This window comes from Cetorhinus maximus, chromosome 4 (assembly GCF_964194155.1).
Source record: "Cetorhinus maximus chromosome 4, sCetMax3.hap1.1, whole genome shotgun sequence".
Taxonomy (NCBI): Eukaryota; Metazoa; Chordata; class Chondrichthyes; order Lamniformes; family Cetorhinidae; genus Cetorhinus; species Cetorhinus maximus.
In genome coordinates, this window is record NC_135882.1 from 131,775,027 (window position 1) to 131,789,195 (window position 14,169).

General features: G+C 41.8%; 1 protein-coding gene across 2 annotated transcripts in view; it reads right to left on the reverse strand.

Annotated features, from left to right (window-relative positions):
- LOC144679362 (uncharacterized) overlaps positions 1-12,232 on the reverse strand; it is an 83,148-nt gene extending 70,916 nt beyond the window's left edge. For both annotated transcript variants that reach the window (XR_013576331.1, XM_078539729.1), the window contains exons 1-2: positions 11,658-12,232; positions 288-1,560 (exon numbers count right to left, since the gene is read on the reverse strand). Coding sequence is in view for 1 of the 2 variants with exons in the window: in XM_078539729.1 (XP_078395855.1) it covers positions 288-1,560; positions 11,658-11,760 (1,376 nt within the window). In the remaining variant the exon portion in view is untranslated. The remainder of the gene's footprint in view (positions 1-287; positions 1,561-11,657) is intronic.
- Between the last annotated feature and the right edge of the window lie 1,937 nt (positions 12,233-14,169).

Genomic DNA, 14,169 nt, shown 5'->3' on the forward strand with positions numbered 1-14,169 from the left:
TCAGGTGATGGCTGATTCAAAGCCCCAAACCATATCTGAGTACAGAAATTTGGCTGACATTTCAGGAAATGCTGTGTTGTTAGAAGTGTTATCCTTCAGCTCAGACACAAAACCAAGTCCTGTTGAGGTGGATGTGAATATTGCAATGGATAGAAAGTAGGACTGATATTGGGAAGTAGGCCTTCTTCACCTAAATCTTGTGATGTGAGTCTTACCAAGCTTGCATTTTGTTGATGATGCACTAGCTTGCACATTCAAACCCAACTCAAAAATAAGATGTTGCTTACCTGCAAATAGCTCCAACATTTTCCATGATGTAACACTGCCCACCATTGTAGCAGTAGTTTGGGACCATGTCACAAATGGACTTGCAAGACTTATTCTGTTTCAGGTATCCCAGCTTGCAGTCACTCCCATTTTCTCCAAGAACAGGGGGTGATAGGCTAGTGTCTCGTCTGCTCTCTGAGCCAGAGGAGCCAGTGAAGGCATTTTTCTTGAGGAAAGATTCTGATCTGAAGTCCTGGTTGGGCTCAGTCTGCATGCTTATGCCTTCTTCCTTCACCAACATGGTCTGTATCTTAGGAGAGACTGTGGTCAGCCTAAGCTCATTCTCATCCTCCAGCTCAGTGGAGATTTCATCCCAATAATATAATGTGGCCATTTGGATATCTGAGACACTGACATCAGGACCATGTGTCAAGGCAGGAAGGTCAGGCAAGTAATCTTCTGTGGAGCCTAAGTTGGATGATGTCATGAGAACATCTGAAGCTTCAACAATGGGAAATCTGCCAATGGTTGTACTATTTTCAGGGTCATAACTGTAATCTGTGGGCAGCTTAGAGGGCTCACTTGTTGTCAGGGGTTGGAGGGCAGGGATGGTACCCACCTGGGACCACAACTGCATCTCCAAGTCCATCCGGGTGTAGTCAGTGCTTCCTTCTGCCCCTTGGGTTGTGAGGTTGGTGGCCTCTTCAAATAAGCCCAACTTGGTGTACTGATTCTCTTCGAATGCAGTGGTCCCTCCTGTTGGTCCAGAAGTCCCCCCGCTTCCCTCCACCCCTTTTACCCAGTCTAAGCCAGGGACTGCAATTTGTCCAGTAGATGGGCTGGCTGGGCTGGATGGCTCGTCTTCCAACTCCTGCTCAGTTCCCTGGCAACCTAGGCAGCCCCCATGCTCCTGATCCAAGTCATTGGCCAAAGGAGGGGAAGTTACCCCTAGGCCACCCAGTTCCTCTGACCCAGGGTGGCTGCCATTTACTCCCTGCTCCCAACCCAACTGTCCACTCCCAGTTCCACCATCCAGCCCCTCACTCTGGAGCTGTTCTTCCATGGAGCTCTTCCCTAATCCATCTGCTAGAGCTTGGGAGGATTCACCGGGGGTTGGCCAAGAGGAGTAGCTGGGGGTAGTGGAAACATTTGGGGAATCCTTGAGGCGAGGGACAGCGGTAGCTGTCTGGGGATCTGGGGCATAAGAATGGGTGAGAGATGAGGAATTGTCGATGTTTAGCACAGCAGAAGTGGTATTCTCAGTAGAGTAGGCAGACACTGTGTCATCTGATCCTGGAATAGAGCAGAGCAGATTGGGAATGAGGTGGGGAAGGATAGAGTGGTGTAACTGGGTAAAACATGTGTATTAAATGTACATATTATAGAATATCTGTACACAGATGTATGTAATATACACATGTATATAACATCTGTAAATAATGAACATGCTATGCAATACACCAAGTATAAAAGTGTATAGAATGGAAATGTTGTCCATAAAATTTATACATGATGGAAATACTATTTAACAGTTCCATATAATTGGCTTACTGAGTTTAACATCAATATATAGGTATATATAATGATTATAGAGCATATAACATTTGCCTATCAGAAGCATGCTGTCCAACAAATGAATGCTGGAAATGGAAATTATTGAAGTCACCCAGCAGGTCAGTCACCATCTGTGGAGAGGGAAACCAAGCTAATGTATATAATGCTCGTGCTATATTATATCTGTATACACTTTCTTAAAATGCTCATACACTTGTATACATCCAAACATATGTTGTAAACATTAATATATACCAGTTATACCTAAGGACATACAAACATACGAATTAGGAGCAGGGGTAGGCTACTCGGTCCCTCGAGCCTGCTCCACCATTCAATAAGATCATGGATGATCTAATTTTAACCTCAACTTCACATTCCTGCCCACCCCTGATAACCTTTTACCCCCTTGTTTATCAAGAATCTATCCACTTCTGTCTTAAAGATATTCAAAGATTCTGCCTCAACCACCCTTTGAGGAAGAGAATTTCAAAGACTTACGACCCTCTGAAAGAAAGTTTTTTTCTTCATCTCTGTCTTAAATGGGTGGCCCTTATTTTTAAACAGTGAGCCCTAGTTCTAGATTATCCCACAAGAGGAAACATCCTTTCCACATTCACCCTATCGAGTTCCCTCAGGATCGTATATGTTTCAATCAAGTTGCCTCTTACTCTTTTAAACCTCAGTGTATACAATCTCGCCAGTCCAGCCTTTCCTCATAAGACAACCTGTCCATTCCAGGTGTTAACCTACTAAACCTCTGAACTGTTTCCAACGCATTTACATCTTTCCTTAAATAAGGAGACCAATACTGTACACAGTACTCCAGATGTGGTCCCACCAATGCCCTGTGTGACTGAAGCATAACCTCCCAACTCTTGTATTCAATTCCCCTCATAATAAATGATAACATTCTATTAGCTTTCCTAATTACCTGCTGTACCTGCATACTAGCCTTTTGCAATTCACTAGGACAACCAGATCCCTCTGCAGCTCAGAGCTCTGCAATCTCTCACCATTTAAATAATATGCTTCTTTTTCATTTGTCCTGCAAAATGGACAACCTTACATTTTCCCACATTATATTCCATTTGCCAGATCTTTGCACACTCACCTAATCTATCTATATCCTTTTGTAGCCTCCTTATGTCCTCGTCACAACTTACTTCCCAAAGTATCTTTGTGTCATCAGCAAATTTAGCAACCATACCATTGGTTCCTATCCAAGTCATTTATATAAATTGTAAAGAGTTGAGGCCCCAGCACTGATCCCTGTGGCACACCTGTCACATCCTGCCCACCAGAAAATGACCCTTTATGCCTACTCACTGTTTCTTGTTAACTAAGCAGTCTTCTATCCATGCCAATTAATATGTTACTCTCTACGCCATGAGTTTTTATTTTCCACAATAACCTCTGATGAGGCACCTTATCAAATGAATTCTGGAAATCTAAGTACAGCACATCCACTGGTTCCCCTTTATCCACAGCGCTTGTTACTTCTTCAAAGAACTCCAATAAATTGATTAAACATGGATTTCCCTTTCACAAAATCATGTTGACTCTGCTTGATTAACATCTTTAATCATTTTCCCTATGACAGATGTTAAGCTAACTGGCCTATAGTTTCCTGCTTTTTGAATAAAGGGGTTACATTAGCTATTTTCCAAACTAATGGGGCCTTCCCCAATCCTGTGAATTTTGGAAAATTAAAACCAATGCACCAATTATCTCACTAGCCACTTCTTTTAAGACCCTGGGGTGAAGTCCATTAGGACCCAGGGACTTAGCAAATTGTTGGAACTGCGGTTGACAAGTACCACTTCCCTGATGATTGCAATTTGCTGGAGTTCCTCCTTCTCTCCCAATTGCTGATTTACAGCCATTTCTGGGATGTTATTTGTATCCTCCAAAGTGAAGACCGATGCAAAATGCCTGTTCAATTCATCTGCCATTTCCTTGTTATCCATTATTAACTCCCAGACTCACTTTCTATAGGACCAATGCTCATTTTGTTAACTTTTTTTAAGTATCTATATAAACTTTTATGCTGTGTCTTTATATGCCTAGCCAGCTTTCTCTCATACTCTGTTTCCCTCCTTATTAATCTTTTAGCCATTCTTTGCTGTGTTTTATATTCTGTCCAATCTTCTAACCTGCCACCCAGCTTTGCATAATTATACGCTTTTGCTTTAAGTTTGATACTATGTTTAACTTTTTTAGTTAACCAGAGATGATGGGTCCTCTCCTTGGAATTTTTCTCTCTCGTTGGAATGCATCTATTCTATGTATTCTGAAATATCCCCTTAAATGTCTTCCGCTGCATCTCCATTGACCTATCCCTTAACCTAAATTGCCAGTCCGCTTTCACTAGTTCTGCTTTCATGCCCACATAATTGCCCTTATTTTAAGTTTAAAATAGTAGTCTTCAACCCTCTCTTCTCTTCCTCAAACTGAATGTAAAATTCAATCATATTATAATCACTGCTACCTAGGGGTGCCTTCACTATGAGGTCATTAATTAATCCTATCTCATTGCACAATGCCCTGTATTTTATAGCCTGCTCCCTGGTTGGCTCCAGAACATGCTGATCTAAGAAATTATCCCAAAAACATTCTATGAATTCATCATCTATGCTACCTTTGCCCATCTGATTGTTCCAGTCTCCATGCAGATTAAAATCCCCCATGATAATTGCCATATCTTTCTGACAAGCTCCCACTATTTCTTCTCTGATACCCCATCCTACCATGTGATTAGGACACCACTAGCACAAGCAACTTCTTGCCCTTATCATTCCTCATCTTTACCCAAACCACTTCTATATCCTGGTTTCCTGAACTTAGGTCATCCCTCTCTATTGTGCTAGTGTTGGCTTTAATTAACAGAACCACCCCTCCACCTTTTCCTACTTTCCTATCCTTCCTAAAAGTCACATACCCTTCAATATTCAGGTCTCAATCTATGCCATCCTATAGCCATGTCTATGTAATGGCTATTAGATCATACTTGTTAATCTCTATTTGCAATGTCAGTTTATATTTTGTTTTGAATGCTACGTGCATTCAGATACTGAGCCTTAAGTTTTATTATTTTATTATTTATAATAAATTTATTTATAAATAATAAAATTTTATTATTTTTGTAACCTCTTACCTTATCTGTTGATTTACTCTTAGACTTGTACTGTCTGTCCCTTCCTGTCACAGTCTGTTTATCATTTCCCATATTAATGCCTTTCTCTCTTGCCTTTTCTTTACTCTTTGATACACCATGCCTGATTCCTTGCCCCCACTAGTTAGTTTAAAACTCTCTCTACTTTCATAACTATGCAATTTGCAAAAACACTGGTTCCAGCATGGTTCAGGTGTAGACCATCCCAATGATATAGCCCCCACTTTCCCCAGTACTGGTGCCAGTGCCCAGAAATCAGAACCCTCTCCTCCCACACCAGTCTTTGAGCCATGTATTCATCTCTCTATTTTATGTGCCCTATGCCAATTTGCATGTGGCTCATGTAATAATACAGGGATTATAATCTTTGAGGTTCTGCTTTTCAATTTAGTGCCTAGCTCCTCATGCTCTCTATGCAGAATCTCTTTCCTAGTTCTACATATGTCATTGGTACCTGTATGGTCCATGACAACTGGATCTTCCCCCTTCCACTGCAAGTGCCTCTTCAGCCCTCAACAGATGCCCCGAACCCTGGCACCAGGCAGGCAACACAGCCAACTGGGCTCTCGCTCTTTGCTACAGAGAACAGTGTTAATCCCCCTCACTATAATACTACTACCACTAGATTCCTTTTTTGCACCCCCCACTTAAAAGGCTTCTTGTGCCACAGTGCCATAGCCAGTCTGCTCATCCACCTTGCAGCCTATATTCTCATCCAAACAAGCAGAGAGAACCTCAAACCTATTGGACAATTGCAGAAGCTCACACTCCTGCCCTCTGGGTCCCCTTACCTGCTTCACTCGCAGTCACACCCTCCTGTTCCTGACCACCTTCCAAATCAGAAGACCCTATCCTAATTGATGTGATTGCCTCTTGTTACAAAGCATCCAGGTAACTTTCCCCCTCCCCGATGTGTCTCTGTTTCTGCAGCTCAGCCTTCAGCTCAATGATTCTGAACCAAAGCCCCTCAAGCCACAAACACTTACTGCAGACGTGTTTGCCCTGGATCACACTGGCATCCAGGAGTTCCCACATTCTGCAGCATTAACACATCACCTGTCCTGCCATCCTTAATGTGTTTTAATTGATTACTTATTGTATTATTCATTTATTTATGTTTTTTTTAACATTTTATTAACTTTATCACCAGTTCATCTCTTATTTTAAACCTTAGGACTAGAATTGACATTAACCACTTACCAGATACTCACCAAACAGCTAGCTTCTTCCCCTGTAGCATAGTAAGAACCAATTCCTACAGGTTGAGAATGTTAGAAAAAGCAAAGAAACACTTCCTTCCCCTCCTCACTGAACTCCACCACTCAAACTCTCAGGCATGCACTCAGTTCCTCAGCTGCACTCTTTTGCACTAAATAACCCTGGATTTATAGAAAACTGAACTGGGGCTAAAGAAACCAGATTCAACCAGTTAGCTAATACTACTCAGCTATCTCAGTAGAGTGTGTTTACCAGTTCAACACTGGAAGAAAGAAAGAAACTTAGTCTACTTGCACAGTACTTTCCAGTTACTGCTAATTACAGACAAGCCTAGATTTTTCAAGAACAAAATTAATACTTTAAACTCCCCCACTCACCAAACTCTCAGATATGCACTCAGTTCCTCAGCTTCACTCATTTGCCTCATATCTATAAGTATTTTTCATATGGGTAATATGTGAACTTATATTTAAAATGAGCAGAATGAATATATGTGTAATATACATACAATTTCTACATTTGTACACCTTTATATGTACTATTTGCATGATATATGACATCTGTGTGTATTGGGCAAAATGTATGAACAATTGCATAGATATAACCCACACTGTATATTACATCTGTATATAACCCCACAGTGAAGAATGGGGAGAGGCAGTATAAAATAACAAGTGCAATTCTAAAGAGGGTGCAGGTGCAAAGGGACCTGGGTGTACATGTGCATAAATCATTGAAGGTGGCAGAACAGATAATAGACCATACAGCATCATCACAGGGACATAGGGTATAGAAGCAAGGAAGTTATGTTAAACTTGTATAAGACACTGGTTCAGTCTCAACTGGATTATTGTGTCCAGTTATGGACACCAGACCTGAGGAAGTTTTTGAAGGCATAAAAGTGGGTGCAGAAAAGATTCACAAGAATGATTCCAGGGATGATGAACTTCAGTTATGCAGATAGATTAGAGAAGTTGGGACTGTCTTCCTTGGAGAAGTGAAGGAGATTTGATAGAGGAATTCTAAATCATGAGGGGACTGAACAGAGTAGATAGGGAGAAACTGTTCCCACTGGTGGAAGGAGTGAGGACCAGACAACAGAGAGTTAAGGTGATTGGCAAAAGAAGCAATGTCGACCTGAAGAAAAGTTATTTCACTCAGCGAGTGTTTAAGCTCTGGCATGTGCTGCCTGAGACTGTAGGGGAGGCAGATTCCATTGAGGCATTCAAGAGGGTATTAGGTTATTATCTGAAAAGGAAAACCCTGCAGGGTTACAGGGAGTAGTATGGGGAGTGGCTCTAGGTGAATTGTTCCTTTCGAGCAACAGGTGCAACAGTGCCTTCTTCTGTGATTCTACATGTTTATAAAACCCCTAAACTGTAAACTACACCTGTGTTTAACTCCCCAACTGTATACGACATCTGAATTTCAGCCCCACACTCAATACTGTTTGGAGCAGTAGTCTGCCTAAGAGCAGGTCCTCTACTCATTGCTCCATGTCTTGTGGTCCTGCACTTTCCTCTTCAGTTGCTTCTAGGATCCTTCTATGTTCAATTTCAATGAGCAATATGGCTAGGAAAAAGAATACATGAAGTGATTTCACATTGCCTTTCTCGTGTGCTGTTAAGGAAATACAAGTCCTCTTCCCAAACAATCCTACACTTGTAAGCAGCCATTGAGGCTTTAGTTCTTCTGCCTGTAATTGGCTGGTTCCAGCATTGGCCATGGGACCCTTACCTGGACCTGCAGCAGTTCACGAAAGAATAGGGATGACCATTCCGTGAGGCCTCAAATGACTTTGCTACCCTATCACACATTAGACTGTGCTCTACATCTGTATGTAAAACCATGGGAACATGATATCTTTCATAACGTGGCCAAACAGGGTGAGTATCAACCTGTAAATCCATGTAACATAGCCAATGGCAAGCAGTAGGAGCGGGGTAGATTCCTGGTCAGGCAGTGATGGGAAGAAATTGGAACATCTATCATCACCATCCATAGCTCCTGGACTATAATGGGCATGTAAAAGTGTATATTGCCGCAGCAGCTCAGACTCCAAGTGTACTGTAACATACCACCACACGACATCTATATATAACCCCACATCTGTATGTCACCCCACACCACACAGTATAGCTGTATATAACCTCTCCATGATACTCTACATCTGTATATCACCCCCACACTGTATACTACATCTGTGTATAAACCCAAACTCTACAGTGTATCTGAACACAGACCCGAAGGGCTGAATGGCCTACTCCTGCTCCTAAGTCCTATGAATATCAGCTCCACAAAGTATACTGCATCTGTATATAATCCCACACTGTACAGTACATCTGTATATCACCCCATGCTGCACACTACATCTGTACACTACAAGGCAAGAGAATACACAATGAATGATGGGATACTGAGAAATGTAGAGGACAGAGGGACATTGAAGATTCCTGAAGGTGGCTGGACAGGTAGATATAATGGTCAAGGATGCAAAAAGGATTCTTGTCTTTATTAGCTGAGGCTTAGAATATAAGAGCTGGGAGGTTATGCTGGAACTGTATAAAACACTCGTCAGACCACAGCTAGAGTACTGTGTGCAGTTTGGGTCACTGCACCACATGAAAGATGTGATTGTACTAGAAATGGTTCAGAGGAGCATGTTGTCTGGACTGGAGAATGTTAGTGATGAGGAAAGATTACAAAGATTGGGGTTGTTTTCTTTGGCATAGAGAGGGCTGAGGGAAGACCTAATTAAAGTGTATAAAATTATGAGGGGCATTGATAGAGTGAATCTGAAGGCTCTATTCGCATGGTTGAGGGGTCTGTAACCAAAGAGCATAGATATAGGGTAAGAGGTAGGAGGTTTAGAGGGGATTTGAGGAGAAAAGCATGGTGGAGATCTAGAACTCATTGTCTGAAAGGGTGGGAGAGGCAGAAACCCTCATAACATTTAAAAAGTGCTTGGATATAAGCTTGAAGTGCTGTAACCCAGAAGGCTACTAACCAAGAGCTGGAAAGTGGGGTTAGGCTGAATGGCTCCTTGTCAGCTGGTGTGAACATGATGGGCCAAATGGCCTCCATCCATGCTGTAAGTTTCTATGATTCTTTGATTTTATTCTATGTATATCACCACACCAATGTGCACTACATCGATATATAACCCCTCAACACTATAACATGCCCACACTGAACATTACATCTGTAACTATCCCTATATTGCATGCCATAACTGTATATATCCCTACATTGTATGCTACATCTATGTATATAATACCCACACTATACACTGCATCTGTATATAACCCCACAAAACACACATCTGTATATCACCCCACTGTTACATTACATCTACGCATCATCACTATATTGTACATTATACCTGCATATAATCCCACCGTACACAAGATCTGCATACAAGCGCCCACAGTACACTATATCCGTACATAAATGCCACAATGTACACCAGAGCTATATAGCACCTCACACTGTACATCTGTATAAAACCCCACCCAGTACAGAGCATCCGTATATAATGTTCAAACATTGTCTGTCTCTACATAAATTATAGATTCACAATTTTGGTCTATGTGATGTGTATGTACTGTACTTGCATTCTATACAAATTCATACATTTGGCAAATGTATATGTGCACATGCATTGTGCAATGCTTGTAATGGTTGTATAACCATAATTTGCAGAGGCACATTGGATTCTATTACTGCTTGAAGCTGTACCATCTACATCCATGTGCTGTGCAGAAGATGTACTGCCATGAATCAAGATATATGTTACATTAAACGTGTATCAGCCATGGACTGCAGACACCCTCCGCCCTGTATTGTACTCTTTTGTTTCCCTTTTAAAGATGAGATGGTTCTAAATTCAGTGAAAAAACAAGGAAATTTTGACGGCAATAAAGAAAGAAATTACTGGCCAGCTCATAGCAGACATCTTAACTGCCAAATTCCAATACAGCAGTAAGAAAGAGAACAAAAAGGCACAAAGCTGCTGGTTATCTTCTCTGTTAGAAATGTTTCAGAATACAGCGGACATCACAGTGTGCTAAAATTAGCTTTTAAGTTAACAGTCACAAATATGAAATATTACAGCCACCTCCATGTCCTGTATATAGGGATATATATGTAATATGTATTATTCAACCAGTAAACAATCAACAAATGCCAATCTAAACAGTCTATATATATGATCTCTTACTAATCTGCATTTTATATATATCAAACCAATCACCAATCTATATCACCATATCTTTATACAATCAACTTTGTCTAATAAATATATATATTTTACTGAACACAAACAATTGATACCACCTATATATACACAAGATAGCATATTTACATTACATTACCCAAACCATTTACAATATATAGTCAAACATATATATAATCTATATTACCCAATTTAGATACAGTACACATTACCAAACATATATGCAATTGATATTACCCAATCTGTGTATGATACTTGTCACTAATGTATATTACCTATCTTATGCACAATCTACATTTTTCAAGCTATATAAACTCTATAATGTCTAATCTGTACACAGATACCAATGCCCGATCCATACAATGTACATTACTCAACCTATATACAAACTATATTAACCAATCCAAATTTAATCTGTATACAATCTTCATTGCCCAAGCTGTATAAACCTATATTATGTAATCAGTATATAAATATTGTCTAATCTATGCATTCTACATTACCAACCTATGCACATATCTTACCCAATCATACACTATCTATATAACTCAGCCTACATACAACCCATATTACCCAATCTGTATGCAACCTATATTATTCAATCTATGCAAGATACATAATCTGCATTATCAAAGCTACATACAATCTATGATACTCAAACTATATACAATCTACATTACCAAATCAACAATCTATAACGCCCAACCCACATAGATCACACGATCAATATTGCCCAACTATATACTTTCGAAATTAGCCAATCTGCATACAATCTATATCACCCAATCAATATATATTGTGGATCACTTCACTGTGAGGGGTCTTTCGCCGTCTGATTATTTCAAATCCATCAATTATCCGAAATGGAGCCACTCTCCATACCTTCGATATAAGCGTTGTCTGTGAACCCCCGCCTTCTACCCCCTCTTTAAATCATCCCTCCACATTATATCGCAATCCCATTGAAGCTCCCTTCCTGTTCCCTATTTATGGCAAGGTGGACTGTAGAGGCATTTAAAGACTATTGGGATCAGCAGTTTAACCACATATATAAGGTTGTATACAGGAAAATTAGACTCGATGGAAAGACAAAAGCTCTCGCTCAGAAGCTGTGGGTGTCGAATGGAGGAGCAGACCTCCACACTCACTATAACCTGGAGGGGCTGGCTCCTGGTAAATTATTAGTTACACAAGTTCTCAGTTACTCACCGGTAACAGCCACTGCCACGAATCGGATTGAGAAAGCCCAAGCTACCAGGAGCAGCTTCCAGCCCAGGCTGCAGCGGAGCTCGGACTCACTCCTCCTTCCCATGCTGGAATACCTCGATTCTCTCCTCACACAAACTTCCAGCTGCTATCTGTTGTGATTTTTTTTTAAATGCTGCTATTCTTCATTTTTAAAATCCTTTGGATTGGGGTGGGGGGAGGGGAAGGTTGAGGGGCTGGGGTCCACACACTGTTGGAGAAGATGAGAATCTAATTAATCTGTGGATCTCTCTCTCTCGGTACCAAAGTCTATCTGCTGCAGACGTAGCGATGACGCGCCCTGGCCGTTTCTTAACTCCACATCAAACACTCACATTCACACACACACCCCTCACACTAACCCCGGGCTTTCTTCGGGTTTGTTTCTGTGGCCGAGGTGGGGGTTGGCGTCTACAAAACAGTATTACAGTAATCGGTTTACACTCTGTATCCTGGATTATTTAGTCTGTGATGTGATTTAAACAGACAGAGAGCGGTGCGCAATCCTCGGCGTTCTCATTGTTGGTGATTCGTGTCGGCCGTCGGGGCCAGGGGTTGTCGCTATGAATGGATGAGAGAACGTTCAGCCGCACACAAACATGTACACTCACTCCCAAACACTGAGACATGCTCTCATTCACCCTCACACACATTCTCACACTGACACATTCCCGTTCTCCCACTCACATTCTCACACACATACATTCACACACACATTCTCACGCACATATGTTCTCATACACATTCTCACACATTCACACATTCTCTCTCGTTCTCACTTGCGCATGCTCATACATAATCTCACACTATCTCGCACTCCAGTCTCTCGCCCACATATTTTCACTCTTCTCACACGCATTCTCACCTTATTCTCTTACACATTCTCTCACACTCACAATCACATATATTCCCACCAACCCCACTCCCGCATCCCGACACACACATACCTCACACACACATTCCGAACTCATACATATTCTCACACTCGTGCTCTATACTCTCTCTTACATATTCAGTCACTCACATTCACTCTCACCCATGTCCTATTAATAGGAATCTGTGGGTTTTAACGGAGCCGGAGGGGCTGCTCGGGTTTTGGATGTTGGAGTCACTCTGCTCCCGCCTCAACCTTGCTGATCTGGAAGCGACACTTGAACGGAGCTAAAAACAGAAAACGCTGGAAAAACTCAGCGGGTCTGACAGCACCTGTGGAGAGAGAAACAGAGTTTGTTCTTCAGACCCTTCTTACGGACTCGAAACGTTAACTCTTTCTTTCTCCACAGGTGCTGCCAGACCCGCTGAGTTTTCCTGGCGTTTTCTGTTCTTATTTCAGATTTCCAGCATCCGCAAGTATTTTGCTTTTAACTTGGACGGAGCTGACCGAATGTGTCAATCATTCATTTGTCTTTAAAATGCATCTTCACAAATCGCATAGCAACCTGCGCCTATTATAGATCGCTAAGCGAATGCGGGAAGAATCTTAAATGTATCTCTTTACACTCTTAACCAGGGGCAGGTAGATGCTGGAGAGCGGAGAGGGGCGGTGGTGGGGGGGGGGGGGGGGGTGGGGAACGTGATTCATTTATTAATGAGTCGCAGAGTCAGACAGAACTGGGTGGGATAGGGGGCTGAATGAGCGAGTTGGAAAAGAATTGATGAAAAGGAGGCAGAAAACAAAGAGCCAGAGCCAGAATGACAAAGGGAAGTGGGTGAGATAAAGAAACGCAAGAGATTCAAACAAAGCGAGACAGATAAGAGAGGGACAGAGAGAGAGAGTGGGGGGGGGGGGGGGGGGATTAGAGAGGGACACAGAGAGAGGAAGGAATGGAGAGAGGGACACAGAGGAAGGAATGGAGAGAGACACACAGAGAGAGGGACAAAGAGTGAAATAGAGAGAGGATTAGAGAGGGAAAGAGAGAGACGATTAGAGAGGGAGAGAGAGAGAGGGATACAAAGGGGGACAGAGAGAAGACCAGAGACATTTTCTATTGACAAAAATAAAAATACCTGGAAATACTCAGCGGGTCTGGCAGCATCTGCGGAGAGGAGCACAGTTAACGTTTCGAGTCCATATGACTCTTCAACAGAACTAAGTAAAAATAGAAGAGAGGTGAAATATAAGCTTATATTTCACAAAATCAACGAATCTGCCAGAACAGGAAGAGGTTACTCGGTCCATCATATCTATGCCTGCTCTTTGAAAGAGCTGTTCAATGATCTTGATCCATTACAAATGACTGCCTCAATGCAGCATATTGAAGATCGTTTGAATCACCAGCTCATCCGAGGTCAACGAGAATTCTATATTTACCATAATAAAACCAGAGAAAGCTGGGCAAACTAAGCAGGTCTGGCAGCATCTGTGGAGAGGGAAACAGAGTTAACCTCTCGAGTCTGCACGACTCCTCTTTAGAGTCATACGGACAATATTTTGCCATTTGGTACCAACGAGAACCGCCGGCGAAGAGTTGCACAA